At 58.1% G+C, this 17,701-nt stretch overlaps 1 protein-coding gene across 8 annotated transcripts; it reads left to right on the forward strand.

Annotated features, from left to right (window-relative positions):
• The first annotated feature begins 32 nt into the window (after positions 1-32).
• Positions 33-17,527, forward strand: SZRD1 (SUZ RNA binding domain containing 1). 8 transcript variants are annotated; one of them, XM_064678821.1, is made up of 6 exons: positions 36-289; positions 435-614; positions 13,076-13,125; positions 13,346-13,423; positions 14,039-14,290; positions 15,577-17,527. In XM_064678821.1, the coding sequence occupies exons 1-6, from the start codon at positions 284-286 to the stop codon at positions 15,677-15,679; spliced, it is 669 nt and encodes a 222-aa protein (XP_064534891.1). In that variant the 5' UTR covers positions 36-283; the 3' UTR covers positions 15,680-17,527. The 8 variants fall into 8 exon arrangements, with proteins under 8 accessions (XP_064534897.1, XP_064534891.1, XP_064534890.1 ...); XM_064678820.1 differs by having other exon boundaries at positions 37-289; positions 14,036-14,290; XM_064678823.1 differs by lacking the exon at positions 13,346-13,423 and having other exon boundaries at positions 38-289.
• The last annotated feature ends 174 nt before the right edge of the window (positions 17,528-17,701 follow it).

The following is a 17,701-nucleotide window of genomic DNA, read 5'->3' on the forward strand; positions in this document are numbered from 1 at the left end:
TCGCCATCTTGGGAGCGGCGGGCGGGCGGCGCCGCCATGTTGGGGAGGTCGGCGCTGAGGCGGAGGGGTCAGGGCGGGTCCTGCTCCCTGTCCCGCTCCTTGTCCCTCTCCCTTCCCGGGCTCCTACCCTCATCCACAGCCCCGGGAGGCACAGCGCGGGCACGGGGAGCCTCCCTGCCCAGCCCTGCGTGTTTCCCCCAGCCCTGGAGCCTCCTGAGGGCTCGGCGGGCGGGCGGGATGTGACCCATCCCCGAGCCTGGAGGTCACTGGTACTCCGTTGGCCATGGAGGTGAGGAAAGGAGGGAGCGGAGCCCGTTCCCTGTGGGAACATCCGCTGTGTTTTGGCGCCAGTCCCGCTGGCCAGTGGCGTGCGGACGTTATTCCTTAGGGAAGGGGCACAGGGAGTCACCGCCGCCCTCTCTTTGCTCCCACAGAGCTGCATCCCACAGGGAGGAGCCCGCCCGGCATCCCAGGCGCCTTCCCTGCCCGAGGGGATGAGCCAGGAGCCTCGCGGAGAGCTGGGATTGCCTGGGATAGCACATGGAATGTGTCCCAAGTGCCCCGTGGAGGGCTGGGATAACCCGGCAGGAGACGTGGGATTCACCCCCCACCAGGTGAGTACCACGTTCCCAAAGGATCCCAAAGGATGCCCGCGGTCAGGCAGGGCTGGGAATGGGACTTCTTGCAGCAGGATGGAGGGGAACGCCCGGGAAAACGCCGCTGGAACGCTGCATGGGATGGAGCCAACAATGCCCGGCTGCTGGAAAACTCGGTGCCTGTTTCCCTCTGGAAAAATCCCAGAGGATGGGCAGGAACAGCCCGAGGCTGCTGCGCCTTTTCCTCCCGCTCCCAGGGCGGGGGGACGGTGTTTCGCACCCTTCTGAGCCTCCCAAAGAGCTGAAATCCAAGGATTTAAACCTCCCCGAGCGCCGCACGCCCCGGGCTTTGCATCTGGGTTTGTTTGAGCTGGAGGTTTATTGGTGCTTTTAAGGAATCCAGTCGCCATCTGGCGGCAAATATGGCTGCTCTGGGGGGAAAATCGGGATTTAAGGGCAGTTTCTGTGATTTCCTGGGTGGAAATGAGGATTTTTAGGATGCTTGAAGGGGCAGGTGGGTTTGGAGTGAGGAAAATGAAATGCAGATCCCACCCCAGACACCTCTGCGTCGCGCAGAGCTCAAAATAATACATCAGCGTGGGGAATATCTTGAGGGTAAATGAGATACATTGAATAAATTAGAGGTTTTTTGAGGGAAGTTTGATGTTTTTAAAGGTTTGGGCTGGTCCTTGTGCTCCATTAGAGCAGCTGAGGGCTTGGATGGAGAGACACAAATTGGAGATGGATGAATATGGGAGGGATGAGAGGTTGGATTGGTGGCCAAAATTTCCTAAATTTAGGGGCTGATTTGACCAGGAACCCAAAATTATGGGAAAGCACCCCCAATTTATGAGAAAACACATCAAAATTGAGGGAAAACACTTCAAAATTAAAGGAAAGCCCCTCAAAGTTAAGGTGAAAGACCTCAAAATCAAGAGAAAACACACTAAAACAAGGGAAAATACTCCAAAACTAAGGGAAAAGACCTCAAAATTAAGGGAAAGGACACCAAAATCAGGAGAAAACACCTAAAACTTGGGAGAAAACACACTAAAATTGAGGGAAACACTCAGAAATTAGGGGACGAACACCTCAAGAGTAAACGAGAGCGCCTCAAAATAAGGGAAAACGTCACAAAATTAAGGCAGAGACCCCAAAATTATGCGAAAAGATGTCAAAAGGGAAAACATCCCAAAATTAAGGGAAAACATCTCAAAATTAAGGGAAAATATGCCCAAGCTAAGGGAAAACACAGCAAAAGTAAAAGAAAGCACCTCAAAATTAAGGGAAAACACCCTAAAATTAAGGCAAAGCACCACAAAATCGGGGGAAAATACGCCAAAATTAAGGGAAAACACTGCAAAGCTAAGGGAAAACACACCAAAATTAGAGAAAGCACCTCAAAATTAAGGAAAACACTTTACAATCAAGGGAAAACACCCCAAAATCAAGAGGGAAAAATCCCAAATAGACACAGAATACACCAGAATTGAAGGGAAAACACCCCAAAATTAAAGCAAAGCCCCCAAAATTAAGGGGGGACGCCCCGCCCCGCGCTCGGTCCTCCCGCCCGCCAGGAGGCGCCGTCGCGCAGCCCCCATTCCAACCGCCCGTTCCCGCCCTTTGGGCGCGGTGCGCGTGCGCTGCCGGGCGCGGGCGAGGGGGGTGGGGGCGGCGCGCGCATGCGCGGGGCGCGGGCCCGGCGGCGGACGGGAATTAAAATGGAAGATGAGGAGGTCGCGGAGAGCTGGGAGGAGGCGGCCGACAGCGGGGTGAGCGCGGCCGCGGGGGCCGCCCGGCAGCGCCCGGCACCGCCCGGCACGGTGGGGGGACGCGGGCGGGCGGCGCGGGGCCGCCGGAGGAGGCGGCGGGCCCGCGGCCGTGCTAGGCCTCTTAAAGGGGCCGCGGCCTCGCTCGGCGTGGGGGGCCCCGGGCTACCCCCACCCCGCTCCTCGCGGCCCCTTCAGCCCGCCTTCAGCGCCGGGGGCGGCTCCCTGCCCGCCCGCCCGCCCCCGGCTGCTCCTCGCTGTCCAGACCCCCTCCCCCCCGCGCTGGCGGGTCACGGGGGTCGCGGCCCGGCCCCGCACGGAGCTCCGCGTGGTGCGAGCGGGGAGGGCGGGAGCGGTGCGTTCCCTCTGCAGCGCCAGAACGCGCCCCCCCGGCAGCGCGGGGACTCTCGCAGGGCACCTGGGGACCGCGGGGTCACCTCCAGGGCGCTTTTCCCTCTTGTCCTGAGCGCGCTGCTGCTTTAGGGCACAACGTGGGGGCTCCCGGCGCGGCCGAAGTTGTGCCGCGCTCTGAGCGGCGGCGGCTCCGGAGCCGGCGTTCGGCAGCACGTGGGGCAGAGCGGGAGACCCCGCGAGTTTCGGTGGGCGCTGCTCGCACCCAAAATCACTGTGAGCGGCAGCGTGGGCGGGGGCTCTGCGGGGAGAGGAAACCTCCCTGCCGGGCGAACCTCGGGCTCGTGAGGTGCCGGGGGTCGCGGGGGGCCAGGGGGCACCAGGACCCCCTGGCAGTGAGTTGGGGAGGAGAGAGAACGGGATCCTGGGCAGGGGTTGGGTTACAGCCGGCCGGAGCCAGGGGACAAAATAGAGCTGTAACTCAATGCCCTGAGAGGTGCCAGGGCCCAGCTGGCACCGGGAGCTGCCACTCCTGCCCATGCCAGGGGGCTGCAGTCACTGGGAGCCTCCTGCCCGGCGTCGGAGTTAATCCCAGAGCTCCCAAACCGCTCCATGAAGGGACATGGCTGTTTGTGGGAGCTGGTGATGACTCTGGCCTTGAGTAATGGTTTAAAATGGTCCTGCTGCTCCAATCCCGGCCCTGGGACGTCCTTATCCTTCCTGCTGGTGCTTCTCAGGTGGGATTTTAGAGCCCTTAGAAGGAAAAATCCCAGTCACTTGTCCTTTCTCACACCCTTTTCTGGTCCAAACTGCTGGGAGTTTGTGGTTCTACTCAGTGCTGCTGAGCAGGGAGATTCCTTGAGAAATCCCAGAATCATTTGGGTTGGCAAAGCCCTCCCAGCCCATGGATCCCCCCTGTGCCCAATGCCCACCTTGTCCCCAGCCCAGAGCACTCAGTGCCACGGCCAGGCCTTCCTTGGGCACCTCCAGGGCTGGGGACTCCAAACCTCCCTGGGCAGCCCCTTCCAGTGCCTGACCACCCTTTCCAGGGAGAAATTCCTCCTGATGTCCAACCTGAGCCTCCCCTGGCACAGCTGGAGGCCGTTCCCTCTCCTCCTGTCCCTTGTTCCCTGGGAGCAGAGCCCGACCCCCCCAGCTCCCCCCTCCTGTCAGGGGGTTGCAGAGCCAGAAGGTCCCCCCTGAGCCTCCTTTTCTCCAGGCTGAGCCCCCCCAGCTCCCTCAGCTGCTCCTGCTGCTCCAGCCCCTTCCCAGCTCCCTTCCCTTCCCTGAGGAGCAGCTGCAGTTGCAGTTGTTGGGCTCTGGATGCCTGTGGAGCAGTTGGAGCTGTGTGGGAAGGGAGCTGTGTGTGCAGGGCTGGCAGAGGGCTGCCCTCTGGCATGGCTCAGGGGCACAGAGGGGGGTTTCACCCCCTGCCTGGCAGGAGGAGCCCCTCGGCTGCTGGTGGGAGCTGTGGGAAGCTGGGAGGGCTGGAGTGGGGGAGGGTCCAGCCTGCTCCTGTCCTGCCCCAGGTGGTGCAGGAGCAGTGTGGGACAGTCCCTGCCCTGTGCTGCTGCAGGGGGATGAAAGGAGGGGCAAGGGCAGGAAGAGGCTCTGCTGTGGCACCTGCAGCTCCTCCCGAGGGCAGTGCAGGGACAGCCCCCTCTGCTCTGGGGACACAACAGGACCCAGGGAACGGCTGGAGCTGTGCCGGGGGGTTGAGATGGATCTCAGGGAATGGTTCTTCCCCCAAGAGTGGTTGGCACTGACCAGGCTCCCCAGGGCAGTGGGCACAGCCCCAAGGCTGCCAGAGCTCCAGGAGGGTTTGGACAACTCTCTGAGGGACAGGGTGGGATTGTTGGGGTGTCTGGGCAGGGCCAAGGGTTGGATCTGTGATCCCTGGGCGTCCCTTCCAGCTCAGAATATTCCATGACTTTCTTCCCTTTTTTTCTGGTTTGCTGTGGGTCTGAGGCAGCACAGGATGGTCCCAACAGAAAGCAACAAGGCAGGGCAGTCGTGGTTGGTGCTCCAGGGCAGTCTGACACAAACCAGGAGACACCAGGGAGCAGCTTTGAACCCATCCTGTTCTCCTGAGAGTGCCAGGACAGGGAGAATGGCTTCCCACTGCCAGAGAGCAGGGATAGATGGGATACTGGGAAGGAATTCTTCCCTCTAAGAGTGGGGAGGCCCTGGCACAGGTTGCCCAGAGAAGCTGTAGCTGCCCCATCCCTGGAAGTGTCCAAGGCCAGGTTGGAGCAACCTGGGCCAGTGGAAGGTGTCCCTGCCCATGGCAGGGGGTGGAATGGGATGAGATTTAAGGTCCCTTCCAACCCAAACCATGCTGGCATTCTAATAATTCTGAGTTATTTAATTTTTTAGACCCTTCAGCACATGAGGGAACAGTGGAGATCCAGTGGGAGATCCATGGGGGGATTCTGGAGTACATTCCTGTGTCTCAGCATGTCATTCTTTAATGTTGCACCCAGAGGGTGTTTCTTGGGAAAGAAAACACATCAGACTTTCAGTGCTGGCTTTTTTGTCTGTGGTGTTTGGTGTTGTGCTGAGAACTTCTACTCGAGGCCTTGGAGAAGAGGGTTGTCAGCAAAGGGCAGCTCTGGGCCGAGCAGAGCTCCTGGGCCTCCTCGTTAACAGCCTCCTCATTAACACCCTCCTGGTTTCTCTCTCGCAGCTCTTCCCGTCAGGCAGCACTGAAATCCCAGTGAGTGCAAGGAAACCCCCCAAAAACCCCAGCACAGCTTTGCTTTGGTGACCGAGGGGCTGTGACACAAATCCTCCAGTGGCTCCTGTTTGTCTGTTAGTCCTGTGCCATCAGAACTGCCCCAAAAACGGAGCAGCTCCTTGGGAACGTGTCACCCCCAGTGCCCCCGTGCCAGTGCAGGTGCCCTCTGCCCCAGCAGTGTCGCCTGTCCCAGGAATCCCGCGGGCACAGGGCGTTAATTAGATCCTTGGAATGTCTCTGAACTGGGGAGGTTTGTCTCGTCCAGGAGTGGCAGATGGAAGGGCAGGGTGTGAGTAAGGAGTGAGCTGTTCGGGCTGGGAGTGGGGATGGAAAGGCTTCAAAGCCCAGCTGGGGTCAGTCAGCACTAATGGCACTTAATTCCTGGGTTTCCTGTTGTGTGGCCCAGCTGGCTCTGGGGCAGCTGGAAAACACAAGGCAGAGGTCAGTTGAAGACACTCAGGCCTGTTTACCTGCTTAAACCAATAATTAAATGCCAGGTGGGAAGCTGGGCTCCCAAACTGGAGTGCAAGCCCTGTATCCATGGTCTCAGGGAATCCTCAGCCCTGAATTGGTGCTTTCCAGGTGGGTTTGTTGGTTATTCCTTTGCCAGCTGGAACTGGAGTGTGTCAGAGTCTTCATTAATAGCTGATTTCAAGTCAGAATGTTTCCGGTTCCTCCCAAGGGGCAGCTCCAACCTCTCTGTGCCCAGGGATTGGGATTGTTGGGGTGTCTGTGCAGGGCCAGCAGCTGGACTGGATGATCCTCAGGGGTCCCTTCCAGCTCAGGGCATTCCGTGGTTCTCTGCAGGTCAAACGTTAGGCTGACAACCTAAAACAGGTTTAAAAAGTCATGGCATTGATCCCTTTGTGTGTCATTGCCCCTGCAGTTTGCAGGTGGGTGGCTTGGCAGGGCTGTGCTGTGCCTCCCTGATCCCACCAGGAAGGGAAAACCTGCCCCATCCCCTCCTGATGGTCCTCTTGGGAAGGGTGGGAGCAGCCAAAGGCCTGGGAGTGAGCTCTGCCCTTCTGCTGGGGGGCCTGGGATTGTCACCCGCTCCTGGGGCAGGACAGGTCCCCTGGGGTTGGCAAAACCCCCCATTTCTGTCACCTCAAGGAGTCTGAGGGGCAGGGCTGGCACCAAGGCACGGGATCCGAAGGATTTGGCTGCTGTCACCTGGAGTTGCCAAATGGGGTCGAAGTACAGCGAACTCAGAGGGAAATATTCCGGAGTGTGACACTGTGACCTCTGGGCTGTGAACCACTGGGGTGCTCAGAGGGCAAGCCAGCAGGGTTTGGTGTGCAGGGGTTGTGTCCATGAGGAAAACCACTGGATTTTGGTGTGCAGGGGTTGTGTCCATGAGGAAAACCACTGGGGTTTGGTGTAAGGGCTCTGAGGATCATAGAATTCCAGACTGGTTTGGGTTGGAAGGGACCTTTAAGCCCATCCAGTGCCACCCCCTGCCATGGGCAGGGACACCTTCCACCAGCCCAGGCTGCTCCAAGCCCCATCCAATCTGGCCTTGGACACTTCCAGGGATGGGGCAGCCACAGCTTCTCTGGGCAACCTGTGCCAGGGCCAAACCACCCTCCAGGGAAGGATTCCTTCCCAGTATCCCATCTATCCCTGCTCTCTGGCAGTGGGAAGCCATTCCCTTGTCCTGTCCCTCTCCAGCTCTCCTGGAGCCCCTTTAGGCACTGGAGGGGGCTCCAAGGTCTCCCTGGAGCTTCTCCTTTCCAGGCTGGACAATCCCAGCTCTCCCAGCCTTTCCCCATCTCAGAGCTGCTCCATCCCTCTGATCCTCTTGGTGCCTCCTCTGGACTCTCTCCAGCAGCTCCACGTCCTCCCTGTGCTGTTCCCCAGGGCTGGAGCAGCTCTGCAGGGGGGTCCAGAGGGGGCAGAGGGGCAGAATCCCCCTGGGATCAGTCCAGGATGGGTTTAGACTTCACCCCCCAAAATGACCTTGGGAGAACTTTCCCTGAGCGTTTGCTTTGGGTGCTCTAATGGGTCCAAACAATCCCGAAACTGGGAAATGGAAGTTTCTATTCCTGCTGCTCCGTGCTGCTCGGCAGAGGCGGTTTTTTGGGGAAGAAAAGTGAGTTTGGGATGTTGGGAATAATTGGCAGGTCCCTCACTAGTGGGAAGTGAGTGTTGGTGTGGATGTTGCCCCAGGAGAAGCTGCTGCCACCCTCCCAAGTGCTCCCACCCGTGGCACATCCGTGCTGGGAATTCCGTGTGGCGCCTGCCAGGCTCGTTCCCAGAAATACTCCTGGGTCTTGTTTCTCGGTCTCCTGCTGAGGAGCAGGATCTGCCTATGGAAAACATCAGCACCAGCAGCTTCCAGACATCTGAGGTTTTCCTGGGCCAGGGCCCGAGCACAGCAGGGTGACTCGGAGAGTTAATTCGTGGAGCAGTCTGACTCCCAGCAGCCTCAGGAATTGGAATGTTGCAATAATTGATAGGTTAATTCATCTTTGGAGCAAAGCAGTAGGTGGCTGGTGAGGACACTGGAGGATTGGCCATGTCTGCTCCTGGTTCAGTGTTTTTGGTGAAGCATTTCAAGTTTTGGGTCTCATCAACAGCTTTGGTGACCTCAGCTACTAAAACCTGTTTGTGTTTCCTAAGGAAAAGAGCAATACTTGGGCCCTGCAGTTCATTCCTTCTGAAGATGCCCGAGTGGTGCTTTAGTGAGCAGATGAGCCCGTGGCTGTGGGAATTCCCTGCTCCAGGGTTGGATCTTGCCCGTTGGTCGATGGCAGGGGTGGAAGGTTGTGCTGGGGAGCAAACACAGCACAGGACGTGGTTAATGGTTTTCCAGAGCTGTGTTTGGAATGTGGTCAGATACCCAGGGAGCACAGGGAGTCTGGGAGGGATCACCTCTGGGTTTCTGCAAAGGAGTCGTGGAGGCAGAGAGGGAAATCCCCCCCCAGGGTGAGGGATTTCTGGGAACCCAGGTCGCTTCCTTCCCTCAAACCCTCCACTGGGGTCAGTCACTGAACTTGGAATGAAAACCAGCTGAGCTTGGAGCTGCTGGAATTCAGTCTCTTTGGAGAGTTCTTCTGGCAGGGATGGGGAGGATAATGCTCTGTATGTGTCCAACACATTACAGTTATTCCCAGATATTCCTTTGGACACAGCAAGGACTGACTCGGCCTCCCTGTGCTTTGCAAAGCACTGGAGAGCTGCTTTTGCTTGGGAATGTGCCTAAATCCCATGTGCAACTGTGATCCATAGGAGGAAGGACACATTCCTGGGATGGAATATCCATCTCCAGCTCCCCAGTAACATCACCCAATTCCCAGCTTTACTGGTGGGGTGGTTCTTTAGGATGCTGGAACATGGGAATGTGGGATCTGAGCAGCAGGTTTGTGTCCTGGGATCCGTCTGCATTCCAAGGGGTGTTTTATCCATCCTTTCTGCTCTTTTCCCGGGGCTGAGGGCAGGAAGGGGGGCTGGGCTGGGGCTCAGTTTCCGTGACGTCCTGGGCTGAAATGTCAGAGCAGCGTCTCCTTCGGGCTGTTTGTTGGGGCCCGTGTGGCATCCCGACATAATAGCCCTAAAAATAGGGGGCTGACATTCCTGGCGGATCTTTGGGGAGGGGGTGGGAACCAGGCTTAGTGTTTGGGGCTATAAATAAGTTTGCCTGGGAATGGGAGCTGGCAGAGCCTCCCCAGGTGATGAATCAGTGGGGTTTGAACGCCGTGACCTGCCCAGAACTGACGTCCTCGGATTCCAGACCCAGCTGCCCGTGGAGAGCTCGTGCCTTTGGGTTGTTGTAGTGCTTCTGGCGCTTGCCCGCCGAGTCAGCTCCTAATTTTATCTGCTTATCCCCAGCGTGACACAGCAGTGGGAAGGGAATGACATCACATCAGCAAGGATTTGATTTTAATTAAAAATGAGCCATGCCAAGGTGCTCCTGCTTTTAAATGGGAGCAGTGATCCCTGTCACGAGCTGAGAGGCTGCTCAGGCTGGGGCTGTGTCTGCACGTGGTGTTCAAACAGCTCCAGGCTGCAATTCCAAAAATCCTTGGAGTAAACACTGAGAATGTCCTGAGGAATAGGGGGTCTGTCCTTGCAGTTAATAGGAAACACAACTTGTGCCCCGTCAGGAGGTGTGTGAGGTGAGGAGCTGCTCTTTGACCATCTGGTTAAACACAAAGGGAGACCTTTTCTGCCCAAAAGTTCAGTGGGTATCTGGAGGCAGCTGGAATCCCCTCAGCAGCGCCAGGAATTCCGAGGATCGTGCAGGACTAACAGTTGTTTGGGGTGAGGTGGGAGTGGGACGTCTGTGTTTGGTGGGAGTGGGGGTTTTATGGGATTCTGCCAAGATTTCTACGTGTGGAGGAAGCCTCGTGTTTTGGAGAGAACACAGTGGTTCCAAGAGCTGAGGTTGGAACTTAGGGAATATTTTAGCTGCTCCTAATTTTGCTCCTTGTCCCAGCCCAGGGGGGGCACAGGAACAGGGCAGGGCCCGTCCCTGTGCTGGGCACGGCCGGGGCACCTCCAGCCCCGGGGGCACTGCTGGGACCCTCCGGACAAGGAGGACCCGGAGGGGCTGGAGCGTGTGCAGGGAAGGGAAGGAAGCTGGGAAGGGGCTGGAGCAGCAGGAGCAGCTGAGGGAGCTGGGGGGGCTCAGCCTGGAGCAAAGGAGGCTCAGGGGGGACCTTCTGGCTCTGCAACCCCCTGACAGGAGGGGGGAGCTGGGGGGGGTCGGGCTCTGCTCCCAGGGAACAAGGGACAGGAGGAGAGGGAACGGCCTCCAGCTGTGCCAGGGGAGGCTCAGGTTGGACATCAGGAGGAATTTCTCCCTGGAAAGGGTGGTCAGGCACTGGAAGGGGCTGCCCAGGGAGGTTTGGAGTCCCCAGCCCTGGAGGTGCCCAAGGAAGGCCTGGCCGTGGCACTGAGTGCTCTGGGCTGGGGACAAGGTGGGCATCGGGCACAGGGGGCACTCCAGGGGCTGGGAGGGCTTTTCCAACCCAGAGGATTCCATGGGATTGTGTGAGGAGCTCCCCAGTCAGGGAGCAGCTGCCCAGAGTGGTTGGGGTGGTTTGTGCTCCAGGACCACGCGCCTCCGCTCCGTTGGGAGATTGGGATACCCCCAAGGATTCAGCAGGAATTGCTCTGCCCAGGAGTGGGAAGGAGGGAAACGGACGGTGAAGGGCTCCTGATGGTTTTGAAGGATTCCTTGGAATGAGTTGTGGTGTTGAGCAGATCAGAGCCCTTTGCTCTGGGTGGGGAGGCTGCAGGTGGTGCTGGAGGAAGCACGGTTGCTGTGGGGGTTCCAGAGCTGTCCAGCAGCACTGGGAGTCCCTGGGACAGGGACGTTCCTCCCCATGTTTCCAGAGGCTGAGCTCCAGGTGACGCTCTGCAGCTCCAGGGTGTCGCAGGGCTGACCCTGCAGAGCCCCCAGGGATGTGGGAACGTGGCTCTGGTCAAACCACCTCTGCTGTACTGGGAAGGAGGGAGCAGAGCAGAGCCCTCCTTGTGTCCTGTCCCAGTTCCATGCCCCACACTCCCAGCTGGGGGGCTCAGCACCATGATCCCGACTCGCCCTTGGCTTTGGAGTGGCTGATTTCACTCTGAGCACCAAGTGAAATGAGTTGGGAAGCTCTTGGGTGTGTTTTCTCCACCTTCCACCTTGTTTTCCCATCATCGTCTCTTTTCCACGTGCCAAAATATTTCTTAAGGGACATTTGGGGAAGCTCCCATGGCTTCCAGGAGGCCCTGGGAGCCGTGATTGACTCTCTGAGTCTGCAAATCTGCTTTAAAGGCTCTTGTGTAGCAGGATGTCACCTTGTCTGGCTCAGGGACGAGCCAGCCCCTTCCCCTTGGTTTGACTCCCATTGTTTGCCACCAACTGCTCCCCAACACTTCCCTGCTCACCGGGATGTCTGGTTCCCTGTTCCCTGTTCCTCTCTGTGAGGGCAGCAGGTGGATGATGGACATTTTCCCTCCCTCCTGCATGGTGCTGGGATGAGGTTTTCCTCCCAGTCCCCTGGAGAGGAAGGATGCTGTGGGTGTTTGCCCCCCCTGGGAGGCTGTGGCTGTGCCCTGCTCCAGCCCAGCACCTCAGGAAGCTCCTCCCTGGTTTTGGTGCCTCCCAGGACAGAGTTTGGTAGGAAATTCAACCTCCCACCCACCCTTTATCTCCCCCAAATGATTAATTGCTTTCTAGGTGGAGGCTCCCATGGGCTGTTGGCCTGTGTGACCCAGAGCAAATACTGTGGTTTGGCAACTCCTGGTAACTTCTGGTCATTCCCTGCTCACTGGGGCAGCAGGGAATTCCCGTGCAGACCAGTTCCTTTGCCGGGCCGTGCCTGCCACGGTCTGTGCCGGCAGGGACAGCTCCCGTGGCTTTTTGGGGAAGCAAACAGGCCTCAAAGTAGGGCAGCTGCATCCTGCCATAAGCTTGGAATTTCCTTCAGTATTGCCAGTTATCAGCTGGCAAAACCAGGACACTCTCAGGTCGGTTTTCCTCTCTCCCTGGTGATTAAATAAAACATGAAGAGCTATTTTGGAGCCTCTTTTCACAGGATCTAAAAATACCGGTGGGGTTGGGGCAGGTCACCTGGAGAAGGGTTGGAACTTGGCTCTGTTCTCCTCTTCAGCCAAGAGTCTCTCTGTAATCCCTTGGATTGCAACACCCCAACGCCTTTGCTGGGTTGATTCCAGCCTGGGACAGAGTTGCTCAGATCCCGGTGCTCCGGGTGGGAACACGTCCTGCCGTGGGTGACTCGGCAGCCAAGGGCAGGAGCAGCTCAGCCGGGCTCGGATCCACTCCAGCAGCTCCCTGCCTGCGTGTGGGGCAGGGCAGGGACTTCTCCTGACTTCAGGGCAGGAATGTGGCCCGGCCAGCCAGTCCTCTGCATGGCTGCAGGATCCAGGCTTAGCTCCCGCTGGAATCAGGCCTGTGGATCACCCTGGCCACGGAATCCAGGCTCAGCTCCCGCTGGAATCAGGCCTGTGGATCACCCTGGCCACGGAATCCAGGCTCAGCTCCCGGCTGGAATCAGGCCTGTGGATCACCCTGGCCATGGGATCCAGGCTCAGCTCCCAGCTGGAATCAGGCCTGTGGATCACCCTGGCCATGGGATCCAGGCTCAGCTCCCAGCTGGAATCAGGCCTGTGGATCACCCTGGCCACGGGATCCAGGCTCAGCTCCCAGCTGGAATCAGGCCTGTGGATCACTCCCTGGGCTACTCCTCTGCCCAGGAGGTTTAGCACAGGTTCCCGCTGGGATCTGGGAATACCTTGCTGTGTAATCCCATTTTTTAACCCAAAATAGAGCTTTTTTGGCCACCTGAAGTGCTTAAAGTGAGCAATGAGGGCATCAGGCCATGATCCTCCGGATACTCGGCCTGCTGTAGGTGTACTCCTGGTTACAGGAGAATGGATGTGGTGCTTTACTTCTCTCTTGGAATATCCGTGCTGGCTTTGCTTTTCCTTGCCTCTTTATTCCCAAGTCATCCTGGGATGGGATCACACCCTCCCTACCCCCAGTACAGGTACAGAAGAGTGACATTAAATCTGTGCTCAGCCAGGCTCAAACTCCCACCTCCGGGATGAGATTGGGCTTTATTTGATTCAATCCATCACATTCCCATCTCTCTGTCCATCTTTTCCAGGAGATAGACAGGCGGTTGGAGAAGAAGCTGAAGATCACACAGAAGGAAAGGTAACGCCGCCGTGGGGCTGGTGGAATCCCGGTTTTCCCGAGGTGCCGTTGGACAGCTGGAGGCCTAGGGAGTGGGAACAGCGGGAAAACGGCTTCAGACTGAGCAGGGAGCGCTGGGTTGGAGTTGAGGATTAGGGAATCCCTGTATCCGTGCCACTGGATGGCCCTTGGGACCCACAGCAGGGCAGCAAAAAGCTTCCTGAGAGTGATTTTATTTCAGAGCCGGGTCTTCCAGACGGGATGTAGCTACAGCTTTGGGGAAGCCTTGTAAGAAAAAGCCTCTCCCAGGAAGAAATGGGTGAGTCAGGTAATCCCGGCTCCTGGCCCTCAGTGGACTTGCCTTGTCTTGCATCAGGGAGACTTTCTTTTCCTGCTTCCTTTGGCTGAGGGTGGGGAGGGGTGTTATTGCCTCCTGCCAGAGGGGTTCTACTCACTGCTGACAGCTCTTGTTGTTGGATTTTTTTTTCCCCTTTGATTGTCATGGGATTAATTCTCTGGGAATTCTGTGCAGAAAAGGGACTATAAAAATAATCTGATGGTGAGAGGGGTTGTGAGGAGTGAAATGGCAGGGCTGGAGTGAAGGCTGGGTATCCTGGTGAGTGGAGCCCTGACACTCCTTGCAGGGAATGAAATCAAGGTGCTTATACCAACATCTTTGACTGCAAATGCTAACCCAGTGTTTGTTCCCTTCCCTTCGGGGGAGTTTGATGATGTCAAATGCAGCAGGGCCTGATTTTCCATCCCTTTCCCAGCTAATCTGCTGCTCCAGTTTAGGGTTACAAATATAACGAGCTCTTTAATTACTCCAGGCTGCCATTAATCACAGGAACGGCATCTGCCCACCAGGAATTCACACTGGGAGCAGGGAAAAAATCCCCAACTCCCAACCTGATGTTTTTGTTTCAAACAGTAGAAAGTCCAAATCTCCTCCCAAAGTGCCGATTGTGATCCAGGACGACAGCCTTCCCTCGGGGCCTCCCCCCCAGATCCGCATCCTCAAGAGGCCCACGACCAACGGCGTCCTCAGCACGCCCAACTCGGCCAGCCGCCCGGCCTTCCCGGTGAAATCCCTGGCACAGAGGGAGGCGGAGTACGCCGAGGCCAGGAAACGCATCCTGGGCAGCGCCAGCCCCGAGGAGGAGCAGGAGAAGCCCATCCTGGACAGGTGAGCCTGCCTGGTGGAGCTCAGGGATGAGCTCCTTGGAGAGCAGAGTGAGGAGCAGGGAGGGAGCAGTGCTCTGTCAGCAAAGCCTCCACTAGGGGGGAGTGGAGGGAAGTGGAAGTGCCTGATAAGGCCATAAATCATGGAATTGTTAAGGCTGGAAAAGCCGTCCCAGATCATCAAGACCGACCATTAACCCAGCACTGTGGTCACCACATGTCCCCAGGTGCCACATCCACACGCCTTTGGAACAGTTCCAGGGGTGGGGACTCCACCACCTCCCTGGGCAGCTGTGCCAGTGCCTGACCACCCTTTTCATGGAGAGATTCCTCCTGATGTCCCACCTGACCCTCCCCTGGCACAGCTGGAGGCCATTCCCTCTCCTCCTGTCCCTTGTTCCCCCCCCGGCTCCCCCCTCCTGTCAGGGGGTTGCAGAGCCAGAAGGTCCCCCCTGAGCCTCCTTTTCTCCAGGCTGAGCCCCCCCAGCTCCCTCAGCCGCTCCTGCTGCTCCAGCCCCTTCCCAGCTCCCTTCCCTTCCCTGCACACGCTCCAGCCCCTCCGGGTCCTCCTTGTCCGGAGGGTCCCAGCGGTGCCCCCGGGGCTGGAGGTGCCCTGGCTGTGCCCGGTGCAGCCGTGGGATGATCTGAGCACCTTGGAAGAGCAGGCTGGGGGTGTAGAGAGCAGGGAGGGCACCCTGAGTCATCCTCATAGAATCATGGAATGGGTTGAGTTGGAAAGGACCTTAAAGCCCATCCCATCCCACCCCCTGCCATGGCAGGGACACTTCCCACTATCCCAGGTTGCTCCAAGCCCCGTCCAACCTGGCCTTGGACACTTCCAGGGCTGGGGCAGCCACAGCTTCTCTGGGCAACCTGTGCCAGGGCCTCCTCACCCTCCAGGGAAGGATTCCTTCCCAGTATCCCATCTATCCCTGCCCTGTGGCAGTGGGAAGCCATTCCCCCTTATCCTGTCCAAAGTCCCTCTCCAGCTCTCTTGGAGCCCCTTTAGGCTCTGGAAGGGGCTCTAAGCTCCCGGAGCTTCTCTCCTCCAAGCTGATCAATCCCAATTCTTTCCTCCTTTCCCCATCTCAGAGCTGCTCCATCCCTCTGATCCCCTTGGTGTCTCCTCTGGACTGGCTCCAGCAGCTCCACGTCCTCCCTTGCTGGGAAGCACGTGCCGATATTCCCGTGTCAGTGCGTTCCCCCCTCAGCGGGCGCCTGGGGCTTTGCCGAGGGCACACGGAATTCCACCCCGCGTTCCCTGCGGCTCTGACCCCTCTCTCCCTGCAGGCCCACCCGGATCTCGCAGCCGGAGGACACCCGACAGCCCAACAATGTGATCCGGCAGCCGCTGGGCCCCGATGGCTCCCAGGGCTTCAAGCAGCGCAGATAAAGGCGGATGTGCCGCGGTTCCGCCGTTCCAGAAAGCCGGGCCCCCGGCACGGACACACGGACCTGGGCAAGGGGGACTCCCGGCATGATTTGCACTGTGACCCCTTCGCTCTGCCCACTGTGACCTTCAGCCCCACGCACTGTGACCTCCCCTCTGCACCCACTGTGAGCGGCGATCCCGAGGGCTGTCCCGAGGATCCAGCGGGAGAAGGAGGGGGGTGCCAGACTCGGGCACCGGGAGCTGCGTGTGCCGCTCGGGTCGGGGCTGGCGCCAGCAATAACATTTGTTTTACTCGAAACTCTGGCATTTAAGGAAAAAAAAGATGGGAAGTGTCCCCAGCCACGCATGTTGTCCTCATCACTTCCAGAGCGAGTTCTGTTTCCGAGGATTTTGGGTTCTTCTGTTTGATTTTCTGTTTGTTTTCTCTGTCTGGGATCGGCTGAGTGTGTGGGAAGGGTTTGACCTGTTTGTGTTAATCCACAGAGGTAGTTCAGTGTTCCCAAAGGAATTCCAATGGATTTCCATGAGTTGAATGGCTCGGGGTTGACAAGCTGTTGCTTCTCCTTCCGAAGAATTGGACTCCTGGATGCCCCGGGATACCTCGGAGCCAGACCTGGTCCACGCCTCGCTCCTGTGCAAGCTCGGCTCCCTTTTCCTGCTGCTTTGAGGAAAAGCTTAAAACACCCCTTGGTTGGGCTCTTTTGTGTTTTGGGGAGAAAGGAATGTGGAGTGATCCCGTGAAAATTCCTGCTGCCTGGCCACAGAGGGCCAGACAGTGAAGAATTTGGGATATGTGATGAGGAGGAGAGTATCTTGGAACGGAGAGCGGGATGTCCAGAGGGTCCAACCCCGCAGGGACGGTACGAGCTGCGTTTGCCTCCTGGAATTCCAGACACTGGGAACAAACCCAGCCTTGGAGAGAGCCTGGATGATCCCTCCATCTTCAGGAAAGGGATTGTCCTCCTCCAGCTCCCGGGAAGAGGCCGGGGAGGCCGGTGCTCCGCAAGAACAGGGATGTTCCCCCCTGGATGAAGCTGAATATCAAGGGATGAGATGAACACTAAATGCTGCTCTCGGAGGGGACCTGGAATTCCCTGTGTGGTTCCCGGCGGATTCCCAGCAGATTCCTGGGGTCTGGGTGCTGCCTTCAGTAGGTTCAAGGGTGAACAAGCCAATCCTGATGTGGTGTCCGTGCAGGGCAGCACTTCCTGCGTGGAAATACGGCTTAAATCCCACAGGAACGGGAAAAGAAAAACTACCTGTGCATCCCACGGCTCCGCCGGAGCTCAGTGAGCTCCTTAAGGCCGATTGCAGGTGGGGCAGGATTCCCTCGGGATTCCCCCGGGATCCCCAGCCCCCAGTGGTTCGGGGGGGTCTCAGTTCCCCCCCGGCTGGTGGTCGGGATGAGCTCCGGGAGGGAGCGGGAGGGGAGAAGGACGTCAGCAATAACCGCAGTCACCGCGCCTTTCCTTAACTATCCCCCAAACCCACCGAACAGCCAAAAAACCCCAAACCCTCCCGGCTCCCGGTGGGGCTGGGCAGTGTTCAGCCACTGCCTCCTCCAGCACCGGAATCTCTGTGTCCGGCACCGAAATTCCATCCCCGGCACCGAAATCTCCCTTTTCCAGCACCGAAATGTCCTTTTCCAGCACCGAGATCTCCGCCCCGGCCTCCTCCGGCCGCTCCATCCCGGTGCCCAGGATACGTCCCGCCCGCGGGCAGGGCTCGGCGTTCCTGCGGGAGGGCAGGAGGGACGCGGGACCCGCCTGTTTGCGCCCCACAGACGTTGCGCTGGAGAGAAAAACGTTTTATAAATTGTATTTTAAATAAATGTCTTTAAACTTTTAAGGACTTTCGGTTCTCCCTCTTTTGCTCCTCTCGGGGCCCGAGCTCAGAATCCGTCGGGAAGGGGAAAGCTGGGAGAAAGCCTGGGTGGGTTTGAGCCAAAGGAGGGGATTTTGCTCCGGTTTTAGGGTTGGTGGGAGATGTCCCGGGAAGGAGGATGTGGATCCAACTCGGGAT

The sequence above is a fragment of the Pseudopipra pipra genome, chromosome 22 (genome assembly GCF_036250125.1).
Source record: "Pseudopipra pipra isolate bDixPip1 chromosome 22, bDixPip1.hap1, whole genome shotgun sequence".
Classification (NCBI taxonomy): Eukaryota; Metazoa; Chordata; class Aves; order Passeriformes; family Pipridae; genus Pseudopipra; species Pseudopipra pipra.